Source organism: Phalacrocorax carbo, chromosome 9, assembly GCF_963921805.1.
Source record: "Phalacrocorax carbo chromosome 9, bPhaCar2.1, whole genome shotgun sequence".
Classification (NCBI taxonomy): domain Eukaryota; kingdom Metazoa; phylum Chordata; class Aves; order Suliformes; family Phalacrocoracidae; genus Phalacrocorax; species Phalacrocorax carbo.
Genome location: NC_087521.1, coordinates 34196908 through 34219076, shown reverse-complemented (window position 1 = coordinate 34219076; position 22169 = coordinate 34196908). Strand labels below are relative to the sequence as shown.

At 47.8% G+C, this 22169-nt stretch overlaps 1 protein-coding gene and 1 long non-coding RNA gene across 3 annotated transcripts in view; one reads left to right on the top strand and one right to left on the bottom strand.

Moving 5' to 3' along the window:
• Window positions 1-1231: 1231 nt before the first annotated feature.
• LOC135314956 (uncharacterized) lies at window positions 1232-5732 on the bottom strand. The gene is made up of 3 exons (XR_010374368.1): window positions 5428-5732; window positions 2421-2531; window positions 1232-1332 (listed from the first exon to the last, which is right to left on the bottom strand). It is a non-coding gene; the product is annotated as an uncharacterized LOC135314956 (long non-coding RNA).
• Window positions 5733-10596: 4864 nt separating this feature from the next.
• Window positions 10597-22169, top strand: part of TMEM260 (transmembrane protein 260) — a 36300-nt gene continuing 24727 nt past the window's right edge. Inside the window, exons 1-3 of one of the 2 annotated variants that reach the window (XM_064461059.1) lie at window positions 10597-10749; window positions 16286-16317; window positions 17069-17220. In XM_064461059.1, the coding sequence (XP_064317129.1) occupies window positions 10644-10749; window positions 16286-16317; window positions 17069-17220 (290 nt within the window). In that variant the 5' untranslated portion in view covers window positions 10597-10643. The remainder of the gene's footprint in view (window positions 10750-16285; window positions 16318-17068; window positions 17221-22169) is intronic. The other variant, XM_064461058.1, reaches the window with a different exon arrangement.

The following is a 22169-nucleotide window of genomic DNA, read 5'->3' as shown; positions in this document are numbered from 1 at the left end:
ACTGCGAAGGGGCTTTTTACACCCCTACTGGTGCTTACTTCAATTTTTAGACCTCTCTTATGTTTTCACAAGTCTCCTTTGGAAGCCTAACCTGAGCCTAATGCTCCAGAAATGCCCCCATCAGTGCTGGACACAGATGTAACTCTGTACTCACTATCTCCGGGACAGATGCGCTCCCTGTTTGCAAGAAGCCAAAGCCAAAATGTTTCATCTTTTACTCCTCGGCCGCTGAGATAGCATCCTCCCTTATTTTCACACACACCTTTCACTCTCACATCTCTTTGATAGCAAGACTCCCAAATTGTGGTGAGCCTCTGGGTTTTCCTCTACTGATGGCAAACAATGCTTATCTTTGCAACATATGTGCGGTAACCGTTGTTTTGCGGCAGAAGGGAAATCCACAAGCTATCCAGCCGCTGCACCTGCCTGCTTGGACCGAATTCCCCTACTCGTGTTTGCTCACTGGAGTTAAGCAGGTCCTGGGCTAGGAGACCAGCTGGGAAATCCAGTTATTACAGGCACAAACAAATGAGCGAGGGGCGGAGATGGGCAGCCGTTCCTATTTGACCACAACCAAGGGAATTTGGCAGTGCACAGTCCTGACTCTTTATTTCAGTTCCAGCCGGCCCAAGATGGGAGAAATCCAGGCGAGCCAAAGGAGGTGGGAGACAGGATATCCTCCACCCTCCAATCTGGACTTCTGACACATCTTGTCTGGAGTGCAGGACTAACATAGCGATTCAAGACGGCCACCCTAGGGTCCGCAGACTGTCCTGCCTTCCTCCTGCTCTCCCACTGCCTTTTTTAACACCGAGGGGCTGTCTGAACAATGTCTCTTTGTCTCCAGCCTCTAGGCAGAATAGCTGTTTCAGGGAGCCTTACTAGCAGCCTCCTGAGGTGTGATTTTGGCCAGGGCAGGGGAAGGAGGTGCCAGGTGAAAGGATGGGTTATGCAAGGCTTACAGTGCTTAGTGGAGAGCTTCCTTCCCCAGAAGTGCTGCGGAGCTGGGTTCTTCCGGGGAAGATGAAAGACGAGACCCTGCAGATGCCTCCATCCTGTCCTTGGTCTCTCCCAGAAAATAACACATGCGGCTCCCTAAAGTCAGAACCTGATTGGTTTTATCCATGTGTACAAAAATTAAATGAATTTACAAGGTTTTTCTTGCCGTTTTCCTGGTGTTCTTTCCAGACGATCAGCTGCAGTGGACAAAAAACCAGTCTAGGTAAGCCGATGGATATTACACTCCCTTCTGCAAAACCTTTGTTTGAGAAGGTCAAGTTGTACGGCACTATCTCATATTTATGAGTGAAGAAATCCACAAGGTTCCTAAAACTGAGGAAAAAGGGTGTAATTATCTCATATATTGCAGAAGAATTATCTGTGCTGATTAAGCTGTCGCTTGTTAGCTCATCATGCTTATCAAGTCACCACCCGGCAATGCCTTTGACCCCAGCAGTAATGATAGCACAGAACATTTGGACCACCTTGGGTCACGATGCACCCATTTTGACTTTTTTCCTGCTAATATCATGTGTAAATATATGCACAGCTGACCCTGCTAGAGAGTCCACCGTCCTCTGCAAGAGGTTTCAGTTCCCCTGCGTTTCCTTTCACAGCGTAAGTTCAGACAGATTTGTGGAAAGCAGGAGATTTTGTTTGCACCTAAATCTTTTTGTAGGATTTTCTTTAAAGGCCTTAATGCCATTGAAAAACAGCAAGAGGCAAATTCTGCTTTCGGTTACACCAAATGGGGAATAAATGAGCTGAAGGCAGTGAGGGATGCTGAATTTATCCCAATGAAGGCAGAAGCAGAGCTCAGTCCCTAGCACTTAGCTATTTTCTGCACCAGCAGTTCTGGCCTTTGAAGAATGAGATGCATTTTTCTCATTCTGACTTGTGAGGAGCCTGAAAATACCAGGCCACAGAAAGCAGAGGAGGAGGCGGCTTCTAAATTACAAGTGCATTAACATAAAAGCAGGTTTTGTAGTGACTACTGACCATGTAATGCTGTAGTCACCTGTCCTGGGCTTTCAGGTGCAAGAGAGGGGAAGAGGCGCCTGTAGAAGCTGTTCCCCTTCAGTTAACATAATATGAAGGTTTTGAAGATCTCAGGAACTGCCCTATGTACATATCATTTCTTCTTATCCAACCTTGAAATAACAGTTTTAGGAAACATCAATATATTCTGCAAAGTCCTTGGTGCCTTGCTTTATGTTAAATGTTGTTTTCATGTGATTACCAACAGCTATTTGATGTTAAAAAGATGCTCAGGGCAAGATCACTCTACCTCAAATATGAGATTAGGCAGTGCCAGATTGGAAGTTTTCTGTCTTAATGGGACCAGTCCAGCTGTCCCACTTCCCTCCTTGGGAGGCCTCATTCACATGACAATTTACTGGGGTTCTGCCTTTGGTCCTCACCTCAGCCACCTTAGAGCCTCCAGCATCTTCATCAGCTCTTTCTGATTATGAAAACGTTCCCTGATTGATTTCCAAACCACCATCCATCCTAAGCACCAAGTGAGGCATGACCTGTGGAAAAAATAACAACAAAATCCAGCCACAGGCATTCGGGTAAAGGCTGGTGTAACACTTGTGCCCTAGATTTGTGCTCATGTTTTCTAACTCTTGAGAGCTCAACATACAGAAACTTGTGCATTTCTCTGCTTCAGCCTCAGGAGGAAAAGCTCTGACAGCACCTGTGAGGGTGATCTAGATTCTATGGGCTGGAGAGCTGGGCCCAGGGGAACCTCAGGGAATTCAACAAGAGCCAGTGCCAGGTCCTGCCCCTGGGGAGGAACAGCCCCCCGCACCAGCACAGGCTGGGGGGGACCTGCTGGAGAGCGGCTCTGCTGAGAGGCCCTGGGGGTGCTGGGGGGCAGCGAGGTGACCCTGAGCCAGCACCAGGCCCTTGGGGCCAAGGGGGCCAGCGGTGTCCTGGGGTACATGAAAAGGAGTGTGGGCAGCAGGGCGAGGGAGGTTCTCCTCCCCCTCTGCTCTGCCCCAGTGAGGCCACATCTGGGGTGCTGCGTCCAGTTCTGGGCTCCCCAGTTCAAGAAGGACAGGGAACTGCTCGAGCAAGTCCAACAAAGAGCTACAAAAATGATCAGGGGATTGGAGCATCTCCCTGATGAGGAAAGGCTGAGAGACCTGGGTTTTTTCAGCCTGGAGAAGAGAAGGCTGAGGGGGGATTTTATAAATACCTATAAATATCTAAAGGGCGGGTGTCAGGGGGATGGGGCTGGGCTCTTTTCAGTGGTGCCCAACGCCAGGCCAAGGGTCAATGGGCACAAGTTGGAACATGGGAAGTTCCACCTAAACATGAGGACAAACCCCTTCCCTGTGCGGGTGCCAGAGCAGGGGCACAGGCTGCCCAGGGAGGCTGTGGGGTCCCTTCCCTGGAGACATTCACACCCCGCCTGGACACGGCCCTGTGCCCCTGCTCTGGGGGTGCCTGCTCACGCAGGGGGTGGGACAGGGTGATCTCCGGAAGTCCCTTCCAACCCCCACCAGTCTGTGATTCTGTGTATTTGAAACTGGGCCCATACCCCAGATCACCTTATGGCCATCCTATAAGGTTACCAGCTGATGATCAGATGTGAGCTTGAAGCAAGCTTTGGGGCACACCAGGAGAGGAGACCTGGGTTCAGGCTGTCTTTTAACATGTGCTCAGTTGTTCCCTTACTTGTGATGTGGCTTGGGCAGAGTGTGCTTCTCTCATCTGGTCTTTTGCTACTGGGCCATGATCTCCTCATGGCGATGTCCCACAGCTGCAGTCAAGCTTATAAATTGAATTTGGGGTCCTTCCTACATCTCTCACAAGGCAACTAGCTTGAACATGGACTGCTCATGCAATGCTCTGGCCACATGGGCACTGAGCGAGCTGGCAAGTTAGGTCTGGGTATACGCCAGGATTTAATCTGGATTTAATGTAATCCATTTAATCTGTTTCTTAGCCTGGCCTTCTACAGGAAATGGAGATGGAGCCAAAATATCTTGGTTCTGTTTTTGTGCTTCCTGACCTCTAAGAAGAACAATGGCAGGACCTGTACAGACCTTGAAACAAGTGGATGGAGCACATTCAGGAGCTTTGCTTGGAAGAGCATGTACAGAGGGCAGACGTCTGTCTGAGCTGTGGGGTTGCTGCTGCCACCCACAGATATGTAGCTGCTGAGCTCGGACAAACTCCTCTCAGCCACCAGCATACCAAAGGAAACATGGGTAAGGTTTGTCAAAGCCTTGCTTTTTGAATCTATGGAGAATCTCACTGTCCCAGCCTGAATTTTATGGAAGACATGCTTAAAGGGTTCTGCCATTACTGAGAACATAAGAGAAAAATTACTGTGTTTTGCTACTGTGTATAAAAATACCATCTCTAGGACTACCTCCCACTGGAGCAAGGACTAAGAGGGCTGAGACAGAGACCTGCCCCTATCTGGCCTAGGAAAAGCAAACCAGTCCACTCAGCCTAACAAACTCAAAATCCTGCCCATGGGCTAATCCTCCAACCCTCTCTCCTCCAAAATTTGGATTTATTACATTAAAGGTCTCCAGGTAACATGAACTATCACAGAAACAGTATTTCCTGCATGCTGACACACCTTTAAGACCTTACATCAGCAGGGCTGCTTGTATATGGGGAAAATGGGAGTCCCTTGCAAGTCCCTTCTCTTGGAGGTTTAGCAGCATTGTCTCCCCGGAGTTCAAAGCTGCAGTAGCTCTAACTTGCAATGGTAGGAGCAGGCAGGGCTATATGCCTCCAGAGTCTGGTTATAAGCACAGTCCTAGCTCTACCTATATATAAGGCTTCTCACTGCCTTCCTCCTAGGAGGCACACAGCTGGCGATGGGACATGAACCTCTTCTTTGTGGAGCAATCTATTGATGAAAAGAAGGGAGTCCTTGGCTGAAGTGCATCTTAGATCGCCTCCTCTCTTGCTGTTCCACACCACCTGCTGTTGTTCAGCATCTTCTCAAGTTAATTTTGGTCATATATCAGCACATCATGGTCCTGGCCAGTAATCTCACCTCCGCAGAATAGCTTGGAGAAGAAAAGGTTCCCCCTATAACCTTACCATAATAAGACTAACACAATGACCTTATGGGAGAACACAGATTTCTGAACTGATTCTGGAAATCTATCAGTTTCCAACTAGATGAAAAGACAACCTGTGGTAGCTTAACCACTGGTAGCAGCATTGGGGATTTGTTCAATGCAAGAACACAATGAAGATAGGGCAGGGCCGGGTGGGAAGATGGTGGTAAACCCGGGTAAGGACAGCATTATGGAGGGTGCAATCCTTGTCCTGCTTGACATGGATCCTTTGCTCAAATTAATTCCCTGAGCATGATCCTCGCTGATACTATCTGATTGCAGCTTAATAAATAGGAATGAAACAGAGGACTGGGGTAACGTGTAAAATTCTTACCTAAATGAGTTATCTGATGAGTTTTACTGGAACTGTGAATGTAGGTGAAGGAAGGAGAGCTTGAAACACTGGAGACCCCTGAAGCACCATCTGCTGTTGCAGGTCTTCAGCTACATGCTGTGTTTGGGCACTTCTCGAGCCAGCCTGTGAGTTTGGCCACCAAGGCACAAGATGGCAATTGCTGTCCTATGCCTGTAATTAAAAGAAGGATGAAAAGCATTTAAATGTGTTTTGCGGTGGTAAAAAGTGTTCCTTTCTTGCAAATTCTAATCACAGAATAACTCAGTGGTCCAGGGATGAAGGGAATGGGGCCCTCATGTGGTGCATCAGCCACACTCGTGAGAAGATGGTGTCTAATGTGTTTGTGGAGTCACTGTGTAGATCAGACACCAGATCTGAGCCTGCCAGTAAGGCATATGGATAAATAAATAATATTAGTTTAAGGAAATCAGGTGTGAAAACATAGAGCTCATTCTCAGAGTTCTGGGAAAACCAGCTGAGAAAAATGGGATCTGTGACTGCTCAGTGTGTCAGAAAATCAGCTGGAAGGCCACTAAGATGAGTGGAGGCAGGGACTGGCGGTCTCCAGCATGACAATAAAACCTCTCTTACAAAGTGGCAAAATTGTGGGAAACAAGATCTGCACAGGGAAATTAGTTCAGACAATTTTTTTATCTGGGGAAGAAAATTAAATTCATTTTTTAAATCATGAACAAGCTGTCCTGTGATTGGTGGAACAAAGGGTGTTTTCCCATGGATCTGAGCCCCCAGATTCTCCCACCCCTCTGACCGTAACCACCCCTGGATCCCCTTCCCCAGGCCAGCATGATGCTAGCAGCCAGGCTGCGGATAGCCCGGCCAGCAGCTCCGGTCACAGCTGCGTTCCTCCTTCCTCCCACTGCACACACTGATTTGGGTATCTCCCCTCCGCACAGCTTTGCAAGAAATAGCCATGACTGTAATAACATCTGGGAGACCTTTACCTTTCTTTTGAATTTTGATGGGCTCACAACGCACTGGGGGTGTCACGTACAGTGCAATCGCGTGAAGCTCGGTCCCTTAGACAGCCGGGGCGAACACAAGGAGCCGCCTCTGCGGCGTATCCCGGCACACACGTGCTTTGGGTGACCAGCCACATCCAAACCCGTGCTCGGTGGCCCATCCTGGGCCACACTCGCAGCTCAGTTGGTGCAGCCGGAGGCTGCACAGTTCAGCACTACCCAACGTGTGCGCTTGCAGGATGGGGCAGCGAGAGCCCCGTTATCAGGGCCAGAGGGATGTTCACTGGAGCGAGTGTGCTTTTATTCTACTTTATTCCCCTTGGGAGTTCCCTCTGCACCATGCCTAGCTACTGCAGCCATGCTGCTCTAAGTGTGGGATATCAGCCTGGTCTCCCCTCCTCCCCCCCTCCAAAAAACCCCCAAGAAGTCATAAAATGCAGCTTATTCAAGCCACTTAAGAACAAATAAAAGTAGCATAATCTTCCTTTTTGTGCTTTGCAGGCAGACATATATCCTCAGTGGAAATACTGCCAAACTTCTTGTTCAAATATAGAAGCCGTGCTTATTTGTATTGTTAATGGTCCCCATGAGGACATGCTTTCCTTACATGGGGATATTGTTTACAATGAAGACCGGGCTGGCTACTTTGCCATTAAAATTCTGTGCCAGTCCAGCGCTGACAATATTGAAGCTTTGCTAAATGTGTATACACGTAAGTTCATTAAATGGATGCTGACTGTTGTTACACAAGTACAGCAGTTGAGTGCTTTCTGTATTAACCTTATCACCTGATGGGCAAAAGAAAAGGTTTAACTAAAGCTTAGGACTAATTGAACAGTATTTCAGTATTTTCTTATGTAAAACTGGTTCTGGTCTATTGTTTTTATTTATTTGCAATAACTGTGTTCATTCAAGTTTGTAATGACACTGCCATGGGTGAACAGAATTTGCTTTAAGTATTATTCTCCCTTTTCCTATCTCCTGCCTCCTCTAAACTGTGTCTCGGGAGAAAATCTGCAATAGAGCCTCATGAAAAGACAACTCTCTGAGTACACAGCCATTTTGGGGAGATATGTTCTCAAGCTGTGTTTTTAAATTACTTTAGAAGTTCCTGTTTATTTTCTCTGCCTGCCTTGGGTATTTCCTGTTGGGCTGAGCGCAGAGCACGAAGCAGGAGGAGATAGGAGAGACTAAGCCTCCCGCTGAAAGGTGGGAGGCATCTCACCGTCAGGACACTGCACAAACCATGAGCACTTTCTTTGCTCAGTTGCCACTAGAGTATGCTCTCGTGCTACAAGTTCCAGGGATTTTTTTTTAATAACTCAATATGTGTACCGCAAGGCCATCTTTCAAATGCTTTCCACTTGCCCTAGTGTGGTGGGTTTTTTTATTGCTGTTGAGCCCATCCTCACGGCTTTGAGAAAGCCCAGAGTGTCGCTGTGATTGCTTTGCAGCGAGGTGAATTTAAGGTGGGTTTGGACAACTCTCAATTTCCAGAGCACGAATGAAAATGGTTAAAAAATATCTGCCTGGGTCTGAGAAAAACAAAAAAAGAGGGGCCGCATGTCCTTCTTGCCTTGGTCGGTTCCCTGGGTCACGCCAGGCGAAGAAGGGGGAGTCAAATCTCATCAATTAGTAGATTTCTGCTTAAAGAAGGAAAACGTAAATGCACTCTCCAAAGCGTTTGAGCTGGCATAAAGTGTGTCTGTAATCCTGGCCTTTGAAACGGCGGCAGTTATTCAGTACGACAAAGGCAGTTGTGAGCCTGCCCTACCATGTTACAGCAAAGTACCTTGTCACTGGCACCCTAAAAAGTTCCAGTTTCTGCATGACAAAGATATAAAACAACTTGCAGGACAATTAAAGAATAGTTTGTCCTTACCATATTATTACCAACCATTCTTCCACATTTCGATATTTGCCTTTAAATTGCTACCTCCCCCATCAATATAATTGTAATCAGTCATGGTTAACATTTGTCTTTGGATGCCTTTTCCAAGTTAAATACAAAGAAAGAAAAATACCACACAGAAAAAAAGCCATGCTTCGGATAAAGAGCCTCGCCACCAGCCTGCTTTCACACACAGACTGCGCACTTTGCTGCTAAAATTACATTTTAGCAGCCCCAACGGGTGCGGGAACAATGACCCCTCTCATTACCATAGTGACAATGGCTGGCGGAGGATTGCAACATATCTTTTTCTTCTCCCCGATGAATCTCAGCCAATAACGGCAGAAACCTGCCAACGAGTTGAGTATATTGAAGCTCACTTGGTCACCACAGAGCCAAGCGGTTGCCTTCTGGATGGAAGGCAGCCACGTGGGCCCAGCCGTTATTCAGCCAGTGTTTATACCTTCAAATACGAGTTCCTTCAAGCAACCCGATTAACTTCTGAGCGGGTCGCTACTTCAGCTTCTTCTGCCGTCTCTGTACATAAGAGCTGGAGTGTGTACAAAGACCTTCCCTAAATTCCATTAATACCTTTCTCGGTTTCGGCTCATGCCTTTTTGGGGTTTTTGTGCTGGCTGTTTCAAAAGGGTCCTTTGGCACCAGCTTCTCCACTCCCCAGAATATGATGCGCGTTTTTTCAGTCGTGTCAACCCTTAATCCTGCTCTTTTTTTTTAATAAATGCAAACCTAATTTTCTAACGTCTCCACTTAGATCTAATCCATAAGGCTGTTTATTATCTTAGTTACCCTCTCCTATACCTTTTTCATTTGTATTCAAAAGCCTCTTTTTAATCTGTCTCAATTCTCCAGGTATGGCCTTGCCGCTCATGATCATAGAATCACAGAATCATAGAACATCGTGAGTTGGAAGGGACCCACAAGGATCATTGAGCCCAACTCCTGTCCCTGCACAGGACAGCCCCAAATTCACACCATGTCTCTGAGGCCTTGGCCAAGTGCTCCTTGAACGTCGCGGGGCTGGTGCCGTGATGCCTCCCTGGGGAGCCTGTTCCAGGGCTCCACCACCCTCGGGGGGAAGAACCTTTTCCTGATACCCAGACCAAACCTCCCCAGCACATCTCTCTGCCATTCCCTCAGGCCCTGGAGTTGGTCACCAGAGAGCAGAGACCAGCCCTGCCCCTCCTCCTCCCCTTGGGAGGGGGCTGCAGAGCGCCATGAGGGCTGCTCTCGACCTCCTCTGCTCCAGCTGAACAAACCAAGGGACTCCAGCCGCTCCTCGTACGGTTTCCCCTCTAAACCCTTCACCAACTCCATGGCCTCCTCTGGACCCTCTCCCGTAGCTTTATACCCTCAATGTCCTGCGGTGCCCAACCCTGCCCACAGCACTCGGGGTGAGGCCGTCCCAGCGCGGGGCAGAGCGGGACAATCCCCCCCCTCGCCCGGCTGCGATGCAGGGCTCGGTGCCCCCCAGGGCACGGTCGGCCCTCAGGGCTGCCAGGGCACGCTGGGGGCTCGTGTTCAGCCTGCCATCGGCCAGAGCCCCCAGGTCCCTGCAGAGCTACTCTCCAGCCTCTTGTTCCCTGGATGTAGATACCTACTCATTTTCATGGATGTGCTTTACTCTCCTACCGATGGGTCTCAGGGTGCCATTTGCCTTCCCTAACTACTCCCGCGGCAGGAATGGACACTTGCAATAGCCTGTCTGCTGACACCAACCCTTTACTTCACCAGCATCTCCTGTCGCCCCATTCAGGGCGTATATTTTTTATTATCTGTGTAACGGGACAAGTGCAGTGAGGCTCCACCCCTCACGGCGGGGTTTTTAACATGAATTTGGAAAGTTGGTGTTTCAGAAATCCTCGGGCCCGGCCCAGGCCCAGGCCCAGGCCAGGCCCAGGCCCCGCCGTGAGGAGCAGTCCCGGGAGTGGGGTGCAGCCCGCTCCCGCCGTCCCCCCGCCGCCGGGCGGTGGTTCCGCCCCGCCCACCCCCCGCGCGGTGGTCCCGCCCGCGCTCCCCGAAGGGGGCGCTCCTCCGCCCCGCCCTCTCCGGCTGTACCAACTCCCCTCGGCGGGGGTGCGGCGGAAGGGAGAGGGCGGGAGGCCGCGCTGGATCGCCCCACCGGGCCCGCGGCCTTACGCCGTCCCTGTCCGAGCGCTGCCGATGATGGGCGCTGCGGGGTGGCGGCGCGGGTGGAGCGGGGAGGCGGGCGAGGTGGTGCTGCTCCCCTCCCCGGAGGGGGTAGAGTGGTACAGCCGGCCCGCCCCGCGCGGCCGGACCCGGAAGTCGCGGGCGCGGCGGCGCACATGGCCGCGGGGGCCGGGGCTGGGAGCGGGGCTGGCGCGTTGGGTGCTGTCGTGGCTGCTCTCTACACGGCCACGCTGCCGCCTGCCTTGCCCGGCGGGGATGCGGGTAACGTACCCAGCGTCGCCAGCCCGCCCGCGAGCCGGGGAGGGGCGGTGGGGCACCCCGTGGGGCCGCCCCACCGGGGAGGTGGCACCGTAGGGATGCTCGCCCCTTAGGGGCTGGTGCATCGCTGTCGCCCCGTAGGGTTGCATGCCCCCATAGGGACTGATGCATCGCTGTCACCCCATAGGGTTGCCCTCCCCCTTCACCCACAGGGACTGGTGCACCGCTGCACCCCACGGGGTTGCTCATTCCATAGGGGCTTGTGCGTTGCTGTCGCCCTGTAGGGCTGTTGCCACTCTGTAGGGTTTTACTCCCCCAGTAGGGGCTAGTGCATCATTGTCACCCCATAGAGTTGCTCATTCCATAGGTTTGCTGTCACCTCACAGAGTTGCACCCCCCTCCATAGGACTGGCATATTGCTGTCACCCCATAGGGTTGCAGTCACCCTGTGGGGTTGAACCCCCCCCATAGGGGCTGGTGAGTCGCTGTGACCCCATAGAGTTGCACGCCCCCTGTAGGGGCTGGTGCATTGCAGTCCCTCTGTGGGGTGCTCGCCCCACTGGGCTTGGGGTGTTGCATCCTCCCCATAGGGGCACTTGCCCCACAGGCTGGTGCATCATGGACACCCTGTATCACTGCACACCCCCAGAGCTGGGTTATTCCATCCTTCCCTGGGGTGCTCACCCCACCGAGCCTGGCGCACCGTCACACCTTGGGGGGCTCACCTCTTTGGGGTCAGCGCAGCATGGTCACTCCTTGGGGCTGGAGCCCCCTGGCCACCTTCTGTTGACCTGATCCTCTCCCTGCACCTGTTTGCTTTGCAGCAAATAGTTTGCTTTTATCTAAGCCTGTCAGTGAAGGATTTAGTCAGGAGCTCTGCGGGCGGCTGGTGGCATCAGGAGGCAGATGTGCTGTCCTGCCAGATGTGGTATGGCTGCTTGGGCTGTCGCCTTCTCTGGCCTGTGCAGCTGCAGCCAGTGCAGCAATGAAATCTTTGGATCTGCTTGCCTGCAAGTGTGACTTGCTGACAGTGACAAGCTGTCTTTATGTTTTGTTTTGTGCTGCTGATGCCACCAGACGGGACAAAATTCTCCTCTTTGGTCTTTCTGTGGTTTTGCTGGTTTAATCTGGTCTTGCTTTAAAAACTGCCTTCCTTCTGTAGCATGTGTGCAGCTGTGGTTTGGGGATAGGAGGGCTTGGATTTTCTAGGTGATGCTTTGATTTTTATTTTTTTTTATGGAGTAGATACTGAGCATCCTTGCGTTCTTTCATATCCCAGAAGAGCGTTGAGTGGGTCTGTTTAACTCTGTGCTGGTTTCGGATCCAAGCAGTGCATAAAATTCCATATAAATAAATGGGTTTTTAATGGATGCGTATATTTTACAGCTTCAGTATGTGTGGAGAGAGAGGGAGATACACATTTTAACTACAACTCTTCAAAATTTACTGTTAGTTTTTGTTTAGAGTTAAGCAAAAGACAGTGTCACTTGGTAAAAGCAGGGTGGTTTTGTCTAGCCAGGGTTAAGGCAGCCTGTATTCGGTGTGTTCAGTGTAGCATTTCACACACCAATGTAAAGTTGAGCAGTGGTTCAAGTGAAGGGTGTTTGAGTCAACGATAACAGGAGGGAGCTGTGTGTTCATTACGCCAAGCTCACTCCCCTTGGTTAGCTGGCTTTTCAGAGCAGGGATTTTGGTGTGTAGATGGACATTGGTGCAACCTTGTGTTGTCCATTTATCCTGTTCCCATGTGTGGATCAGAGGGACCCTGTTAGCGCTGTATTAAAAGAATTTCTTTTAAAATCCTTTTTCCATAGATCTTGCATCCCGAGCTCCAGGCAAGGCGTGCGAGCGTGCCCTGGCTAAGCTGGCAAATGTGCACCCCGATGGCTTTGCTCCCGAGTTTGTAAAAGGGCTGGCTTTGCTCCTTCTGGTTGTGTCAGTTAATACATGATGATCGATATATTTACAGTTATTTCCGTTTTGTCTTTTAAAGTACTCCCTGATGGGAAACACGTGTCTATGAACGCGCAGGGTGCCTGTGCTCTGAGCTGTTCATGCTGCGTGAACCTGGTTTTTAATTGTACTTGAGCTTGGGTTTTGCCTCTGGGATGCAAATAACCATTAGCACCCTTTATGAAGTGGGATGCAGGTTCTCCTGATTTGGTGATGAATCAGTGCTGGGGTCCGTTCCTTGCTCAATGAGCTATGCTGGTGGGTACTGTGGGCGGCCAAGCAGCACAGGCATGGGCTCACCCCACTTTCCCTGGGTTATTGTGCTTATTTTATCCCATTTTGGAGGCAGGAGGGGGGATTGCTCTTCCCCTAATTTCCAGAGGCATCCTGGTTCTTCCTAGCACAGCAGCTGCGCGTGTAGAAATGCACTAAATATGTGCAGCGTGTATCGCTCTGCTGCTAATAACTTTTCTTAGAGGTGTCAAGGACACGAACCAGGTGTGTGCTGCAAACGGTGGTGCAGCAGAGAGGTGTCCCAGGAGCGGCCGGGCTGGGGGACTGGATGCTTTAACAGGCTTCCGGCAACCTGCATTAGAGGGAATTACATTAGAGGCAGTCTCTCAGCGTGGTGTCCCCCAGCTGGCTCCATGATCTTGCTCCATGATCTCACTCCCTACATCTAGTTAATTTTTTTTTGGTTTTGCATTTTCTTCTAAATCTGCTGCCTGAGTTGTGTGTGGTTACTGGAGCTGAACAGAGACAGGCTTGTCCCTGATGTCCTCTTGTGCCTGTCCCAGGCAGCAGCCAGCTCATTGCATTGTCTTAAGACTATTTGGGTTACTCCCCTGCTTTTTCATGGCCTGAGAAGCCCACGGGGTGCTTCGGAGCTGCCGCCTGGCCGGAGTCTCCGGCAGGTCTTTGCACTGCCCTGCTCAAGGCGATTAACTTGCCCGCCCCTGAGCACGGGGCTCAAACTTGTGCCATCAAAAGCACTGAAGCTACTTGTGTGAGTAAAGAGGTGCTTAAGGATTTGCTGTATCTGCTTTCAGGCAGGGAGCCTGTTATTATATTTTTTTTAAGCTATCCGTATGTTTTTAATTGTTCCTGAAGTTTGCAGTAATCCTAAACCATAGAAGGCAGTAGGTATTTTCATTGGCAGCTTTCTCGTGTTACTTAGTGTTCTAATAAAGAAATGAGAGAATGCATTTTAAAGCTAATTCAGAAACACCCAAAGATGTTAAAACAACTTAAAAAGGGATCCAATAAACTCAGGTTAAAATAAAAAAAAGAAAGAACTAACCCAAACCTTCCCTCTGAGGTTTCAGACGTTGGCCCCCAACCCTGCTGGGGATAAATCAGTTTTCAGGCAGCGTTGGGCCTGGTGCCTGAACGCCTTTGTTGGGGAATCAAGCTGGATGGTCAGAAACATATGGACACCAAGATTATGCAGGAATAGTGTCTCCCATTTGAGCCGGCATCTGAAGATGCCACAGATCGTTTTCTGTCATGAGAAATGTATTGAAATCAAGTTTCTGGGTGCTGTAGTCTTACTCTGTGTGTTTTGTCATTTAATAATGGTGCTCTGCACTTACATAGCCCATATCTTTTGTATCTTTTATATATATATATCTTACGTAGCCCATAGAGGCTGTAAGTGATGTGCGGGTATGTGGGTGGAAGATGGAGAATTAACCTTACCTGAAGTGGTAGGAGTTGTGTGCTCCCTTTGGTTTTCCCAGTGGAATTCACCGGGCCTGCAGCCTGAGAGCTTATTTTTGCAGTTTCTTTTACTCCTTTTTCCTTAATTCTTACGAGGCAAAGTTGTGCTGTTGGCTTTCAAAGCTTGGCAGTGGCATCCACCAGGGTTTTTTTGGGGTTTTTGTTTTGGTTTAGGGTTTTTTTTTTTGCAGCTTTCTGGTTGGTTTGTGTCTATATCTCTTTGGGGTTATTCTTGCCCATGATATGAACCAATATTATAGCAACAAGCATGAACTTAATCATCTTTAGCACCATTTTGGGTGCATGTATTCTTGTATCCCAGAAGGACTTTAATGAAGGCAAATCTGTGCCTGGCTCGGGAGCAGAATCCCCGCGATGCGATGGGCATCCGCTGCTTGCCGCTGCGCAGAGCAGCACGTGCCGGCACGCTGGGGAACCCCTGCGATGCCAAATTTGGGGTTTCCTTTATTAGCATCACCTTGCTGTGTGCAGGGGGATCGATTGCTTCCCAGCCTCGCCATGCCCTGGAAGCATCGGAGCTGCTGACACTAAAGGGCTCAGCTTGGGATGGATGGTTTTCCCATTGCGTCTGATTTTTTTTTCAGGCTGTCTTGCAATAGGTTGAAACTTTCTTAAAATAGAGTAGCAATAAAAATAGCTGGTGTTTGCAAGTGCCGTAAAATCCACATCTGAGAGGCTTCTGTGCAGAAAGCCGCAGGGCGGTCCCCCGGGCATCGCGCGGGGCGATAGCTGTAATTTTACAGCGGTGACGAACAGCAATAGTGGGTTGACTTAGATCTTCCTTTTAAAATATGTTGTTTAATTTAATGTCAAGATTTAAAAGCGTCATTTATAGAATCCTCCTCCTTTGCGTTGGGTGGTGAGGAGGCAATAATGCGCAGGAATTAAAATATTGTGAATTTACCATCCTTCATTTTACATCTTTACCATCTAACGATGGGACAAAGCTGCTGCGACGTTGGTGCTTGCAAAATTAGCAGGACCAGTGACCAGGGTCTGTAAAATTGGATCATGAAATTTGAAGGAAAGAAGGAAAAGCAGCCTAATTTTTAATTTTGTTGCCCCTTGGTTGTGTCCTTCGTCCCCGAGTGTGTCGCGCCTATTGAATACGTTTAATATACGCCGTTCAGGAGCGTTGAAAAATGCTTCTGTGTCAAGTGCTCTAAAAATGCCAAGTGTTACTATTATGCTAACGTGGATCTTTTTGTGGCGGTTATTTGTCCTGGCATAAAATACAAATGAAATGCAAAATGTAAGTGGTGTTTCTAGTGGGGGCGGCTGCTGGATGCAGCATCCGCTGACAGGTAAAAGAGTTTCTGGCGAGGCAGATGCTGCAAGAATCGCTTTAGTGTCAAGGGAGAGCAGCGCTCCCAAATACATGGATGCAGATTTGCACGATCAATGATTGTATTTTCCCTCTTTAAAACTATAAAGCTGTGGGGTTTTTTTAATGAGAAACAAGCGGGTTGTTTAAGAGACAATGCAGCTTAAGCGTTGCGAGCTGTAATGCTTGAAAGTTATTGAGTCAATTGGTTTTAAATTAAAAATGCACACGCACGGATGTCTGCATTTTGAGTATCTCAAGCCATTCTTTACCCGAGCCTACCTATACTTTAACTTATCTGTTCATAAAAGTCTCGCGAAAACACACAAAAGATATTTTGTGCAATGACATCAGAGGGAGAAAATATTCTTAGAAAATTTCATGCTGTTAAATCTCTACAGATTTACAGTTTTATCCAGTCAAATTAATGCAAAACCCCAATGCAAGCATTTGGATTTTGAAAACTTTGGAGGAGTGTCATTTCCTAATAGTAATTATTGGTTTTACATTATTTTTTCACAGGGGAGCTGATCACAGCCGCATATGAGCTTGGAGTAAGTATTAGTTTTATTGTTTAATCAATGCTCTCATTAACAGTTTTAGGAATTAAGGAAGTTTAATTAAGCATGGAGTAAAGTAGATTAATTTATTTTCAAACCACAGTTTTTACTAACTTATAAGTACAGCACGCGACAATTTACTTCAAGTTTTAAATCCAATTAAACTAAATTATAAAGCAAAGGCTTTACTGTATATACAGTAGCTGGCTTATTATCAACCCAAATTTTGTATAAGCTGGGGAGAATAAAATAAATCGGGTTAACAATTTTAATAAGTTTTATTATTTAATAAACTTTATTATGGTGCATGATCCCTTTAGGCAAGACCTTAGGACTGTCAGCGCGGTGGTAATCCGATAGCAGTGTGGTCTTTCAACTTGCTAACCAATAAAATAGTTGAGAAGCTGTTTGGTTTTTTTTTTTAAAAAAAAAAAAAACACAACAAAAAAACCCCAGCCTTTTGAATGACCCTAATATACTGTGAACCCAAACAAGGAGCCCTTTAAGGCACGCTAATGAAACGTGGCACCTCCTTTTCTCGCCGCCTCATTATTATGGGCGAGGCGTGGAGCCAAATCCACTAAGGAAAAATATTTGTGGAGTTAAAATTGATACGAACGGATGGGTCGGGGAGAGGCGCCGCTCGGAGATCCCCCGGCTCCTGCCGCCGGACCCCGGCGTGCGGCTCTCCTTTTGATTTCATAGAATTTCACCCCTTTTCAACCCCGTATCGATCTGTCCGTAGGTCGCCCACCCTCCCGGCTACCCCCTGTTCACGCTGCTGGCCAAACTGGCGACGGGGCTGCTGCCCGTCGGCTCCCCCGCCTACCGAGTCAATCTCCTCTGCGGCTTGTTGGGAGCAGCTGCCGCCTCTTTGCTTTTTTACACGGTTTTCAGGTAAAGTCATTGGGGGTGTTTTCTCGTTGGCGTGATGCTGGCAGGGCACTTCCCCGTTGCCTGGGACGTTTCCGAAGGCTCCCTCTGTTCCCCTCTGGCCTTGGGACTAGCGTTCCCCCCCCCGCCCTTTCCAGCTGTAATTAGTTCCTCTGATTAACCTAACAGTGGTTTAATCTGAATTTGACCTTCTTTCCCCGCACAAAAGGTCCCTCTTTTATTTTCTTTCTGTTAAATAATAATAATAGTAATAATAAAAAGTGCGCCCTTTCCCTCACACGGACGTGACAGGTTGTTCAGGCTCATTATCACAAATCACCGCTCGGTTTAACTAACCAGAACTAATGAAGTTTGTCGTTCTCGAAAGATGCAGATGGTCTGTTTAAATTAACAGGATGAGCTTCACCTATCGCGAAACCGTGAACTTGGTTTAATTGCAGCTCCCGGCGGAGGCGGATGGGCAGTTGCCTGCCGGCGGTACCCAAGGACCAGGGCAAGCATCGGCACCGGCCGCCTTTCCCCGGCGTGGGTGCTGCCGGCCGCGGGGGAGGGCGGCCGGAGCCCATCCGTTTTTCTCCAGACCTCTAACCTCGGGAGAAAAGGGAACAATCGGGATGCGCACGTGGTTGGGGATTTTGTTAACCCCGCTCGTCTTTGATGTGCAAGTTCTGGCTGCTCTTAACCTCAGCCTGACCCATATTTGAGAGGATTATCGCAACCCGTACAAACAATTTCTGATGTTCTTTTGCAGGGAAAATAGGGCACGTTTCTGGGCTGCAAATAGTGAAATCTGAAATGATATCGGGGCGCTTGGGGATGAGACGGGGCGAGATTATTTTGACAAAAGCCCTTTTCTCCCACCCGTTTCCAGAGCTGCGTCGCCCCTCGGGGAAACCTTCCCAGAGAGCGAGTGCAACCTAGAAATAAAGCCAGGAATAAACGAGGGGGGCCAGATCCTGCCCAGCCCGAGAGCCCCGAGTGCACTTAAACTTCAGTCCACGGGGTCCGTCTGTCTGGGTGCATCTTCCTCTGCTGAAGAGGAGTTGCTTTTGCACATTCACGTAGCATCAGCTCCAAAGCACACCTGGAATTGCTTGAGTAATTCCTAAATATATAGGCATTTAAAGCGATTGCTTTTACTGTTGAGTAATACAAGTAATTAAGTCGGCGTTATTTAATTTAATATCCTATATTTTATAACATATTTGGGGAGCTGGAAGTGGCGCTGCCCTCCTGTGCACAGTGCCAGGGGCGGCGTCAGAGCACAACTCGTTTTGATTATATTAAAAACTCCTGCAAGGAGTTGCTAAAGGTTTTGAATATTGGGTTCTGATTTTATGTTTTTTAAATTACGGTTATTCCCGGGTATTACAGTCGCTGTGAAGATCTGCCCCGCTTTTTAGTTTTAACTCCGGTGTGACAGTTCCTTGCGTGCCCGTTTTGTGCCTATGAATGATGCGATCGTCACTTTATGGAAATAAGAATACAGGAGAGAGATGACAAGCTAAATTTGGGAATTATTTTTACACTCCTAGAGGTTTAATTTTTATTGTTGTCGTTTAATTGGATTTGGAAGATGTTGCTTCTGTCAAATTTAAAACTTGCACAAAAGAAGGGAAAATGTGGAACTGGGAGATGTTAGAAACTACTAGGAATTAGAGAAAATTATTTCATAGATACAGGGCGCTGGCGGAATCAATTATTCAGCCTAGCAGCGATTGATTTTTTGGATTGTAAGGTACTGTGGGTCAGTTTTATTTCCAAATTACAATGTTATATTTTTCCTTTTAAGTGCCTTAAAATGGATTTATTTTTTACAACATTCATTTAGCAAAAAAAGTTTTTTCTTTCTGTTGTCATTTACTTTTTTAAAAAAAATACCATTCAGAAAGCGTTGACTGGCACGGTCTGCGCGGCAGCCGTAACTATCTGAAGGCGGCGTGTTTTGGTTTTAGCCGGGCTTGTCCGGACTCACAAAGGATCTAAACTGGTCTAACAAATCGCCGCGCATTTTTGGTTTTATAATTAAAATTTAGCTGATGGGGTGACCCCTGTGAGGTACCGGAGGAAAAACAAGCACCTGCTCCTCCTGCCGCGTGAAGTGTGGATGCTAATATGAAAATATGTAGATGTTAGGAATACAAATAATTGATGAAGTACACATCCTTCGGGAGCAACACAGTTCAAGTGGCAAATCTCTCTCCTCAAACAATAGCCACCCTTCAGCGGGGAGGAAGCCATCTCTATGGTAATGGGGCTGACGCTGCCCTATTGATCGGGTGGAAGAAGACATTATACAATGTCAGTTGGGTTGTTACAATTTCATTTGTCGTCTGACCTGAACTTAACCTCTAAAACCTTTTCTTTTTCCCCACCAGCCGGGCAGGGTTGCTGTTTACCCTCGCAGGGTTTTTCTGTGCCTCCCAGCATCCCCGTACAGTAAATCTCTCCCTTTTTTTCCCCATTGACTCTTTTTGTTTAAGAGGCATTTCCCGACTTTATTGCTCGGCAGGTCGGGACAATCTCTTTTAGTGCTTAAGGAAGGAGCAGCGGTTCCCTCCGTGCCTGGGTGGCGTTTGGGATGTTACGGCGTGTGCAGGGTTAGGATCGAATTTATTCCTTAAACAGATTTCTCCTCTGCCAGGTGATGGCTGGTGGGATGTTCTGCACAGACACTGCCGGGGTCGATAGGAAGCAACCCCAACATCTTGTTTGTTAATTCATTATATTATATTATGTTAAACTAATCATTTCATTATATTTTTTTTAAGCCCGGATTGTGCTTCTTAAAACAAAGTTATGTCGAACCGCGTTGATGCAAAAAGCCTTTTTGTCAGTAATCCAGACTATCGCTGAACCAGCGGTTTACTCCTTTGAATTAGTTCTCAAATATGGGGTTTTTTTCCCCTTCTGCACATTCTTAATAAATTGCTTGTAATTATCATAAAATGGCATTTACAAAGAGTTTTCTCGGACTGCTTAGAACTGAGGGAAATAATTCATCTTTGCTTTCAAAGAGGGGGGGGAGCTGCTTTATGTTTTTAGGACGCAGCAAGTGCGGCTATAGGATTGTTTCTATAAACAACTATTTATTTGTTTTACTGTGGGAGGCAAAGCATAGCAAGTTTACAAAGTAAACCAATTATCTTCTTATAATATGATTGCCAAAGTGTCATTTTCTGCACAGATGATGCATCCTTTGCATTCTCGGTTGCAAAGAGAAATAGGATGCTTTCCCCTGCTTTAAGTGCTTTTTTTTTTCCGGTGTATACCTTTCATAGCTTGGCTGCTTTGCTGTATCAAAATATACAAAGCCAATTTATTACAGGGGCAGTAGCAGAGTAGAAGGTGTCATTGCCCAAGTACTTCTGGTAAGATTTTGCCGGCTTTATCCTGGCTGAGTTGCACACAGGTTTTTTTAAAAGGGGGAAAATGTTGCATTAAACCAAGCAGTTCATGTCTCTTGGGTTTGCTGTTCCAGGTATCGTGTTCAGTTTTGGACTAATATATATATTTTTTATTATATATATACATTTCCTGCCTCCCCAACCTTCCAAGTAACCCACTGTGGGTGCATATGAAAACCAGAGCCAACTTTTATCCCACCGCCAACAAAAATGAGCATTAGGCATGTTGTAGAATGAAATCGTCAAAATTATGGGATCATTTTGAAATCATAAAGGTGTTTTGGAAATGGCACTTGATCATCCTGATGGCTCCGAGGTTTCTTGCTCCAGTGAGGTGAGTCCTGGAGTTCTCGTGGGAAGGTCCCTGAGAAGGACCGGGCATGTTGGAGCACCAGGAGGATGGGTCACCTTCGTGGCCATCTCCAGAGGGATGGTCCTGTAAAACTGACATGGCTGATGGTCCCTTAAAACTAACCCGTGCTGGGAAAAGTCGTCGTCTGCCTGTGACAGGGGGGAAACCCTCTGTGTCCCTGGGGTGTGCAGGTTTGCTGGAGCAGGAGTTGTCCCCAAACAGTTTGACTCCCTTTGTTTGGGGCACGGCTTGGGGAAGATGGAGGGGTGAGAGGGGAGTGCTCCTGCGTGCTGTGCCGGTGCCCACTTGACCGTCATGGGAAATCAAAATATTGGGCTTTGAGGAAGGAGAAAACTCCTTACAGGATGTATTTGGATTTTTCCAGGTTACAGATTATCACAGATTATCGCTGTTGTAGCACAGCACAAAGATCTTCGCCATTTCAAAAGCGTTTAGTAACAAGTAGTTAGGAAGTTTTAGGAGGGAGAGAAGCTGGGAAGGTACTCAAGTATTAATTTGCTTTTAGAAGAACATCTACTGTGACTTCTGGGTAACTGATCATATATATATATTGAGATATATAGATAGATCACAAATATATGTATCTACTTTTCCCCCTTGTCCCCATAATAAACCAGCACTGAGTTCAGTCTGTTTGAAGACATTACCAAATCTGTTCATTTCCATTTTGCTCTGAAGTAGGCACATTAGGCTGCAATAACTCTGCTTCGTTTTGAAGGGGGGGGGGGGGGGGATGTGGAGGAAGCAGGGCAAAAAAACTCTTTTTGTTTTTTTTGTTTTTTTTTTTTTTAAAAGACTGAAGAGTCTTTTCTGACAGCTAGTCAGAGTTAGAATTAGTTCAAGGAAATGTTAATAATGCACTGCCTGGCTTAATCCCTTTGATATCACCAGGTATCCTCCTGTTCATGGGTTAATTGCTTTAAAAGCGGAGGCAATATTCTGAGCGGTGGGCCGCTTCACCTTTTCACAGCTGTTACCATTGAGTGACAACTAAATCCCATGTGTAAGATGAGGAAGAGCTCAATCTCCAATTGGGAGAAAATTTATGTAAACCGCAATCCCTTCAGAATGTGCGGAAGTCACAGACTTTCTTGATTTACTCTGCTTTTCCCAGAAAGCTCCATTGTTCCCTTCCCTAAGTCCCATCAACCCTTTGTAGCAGAATATCACAG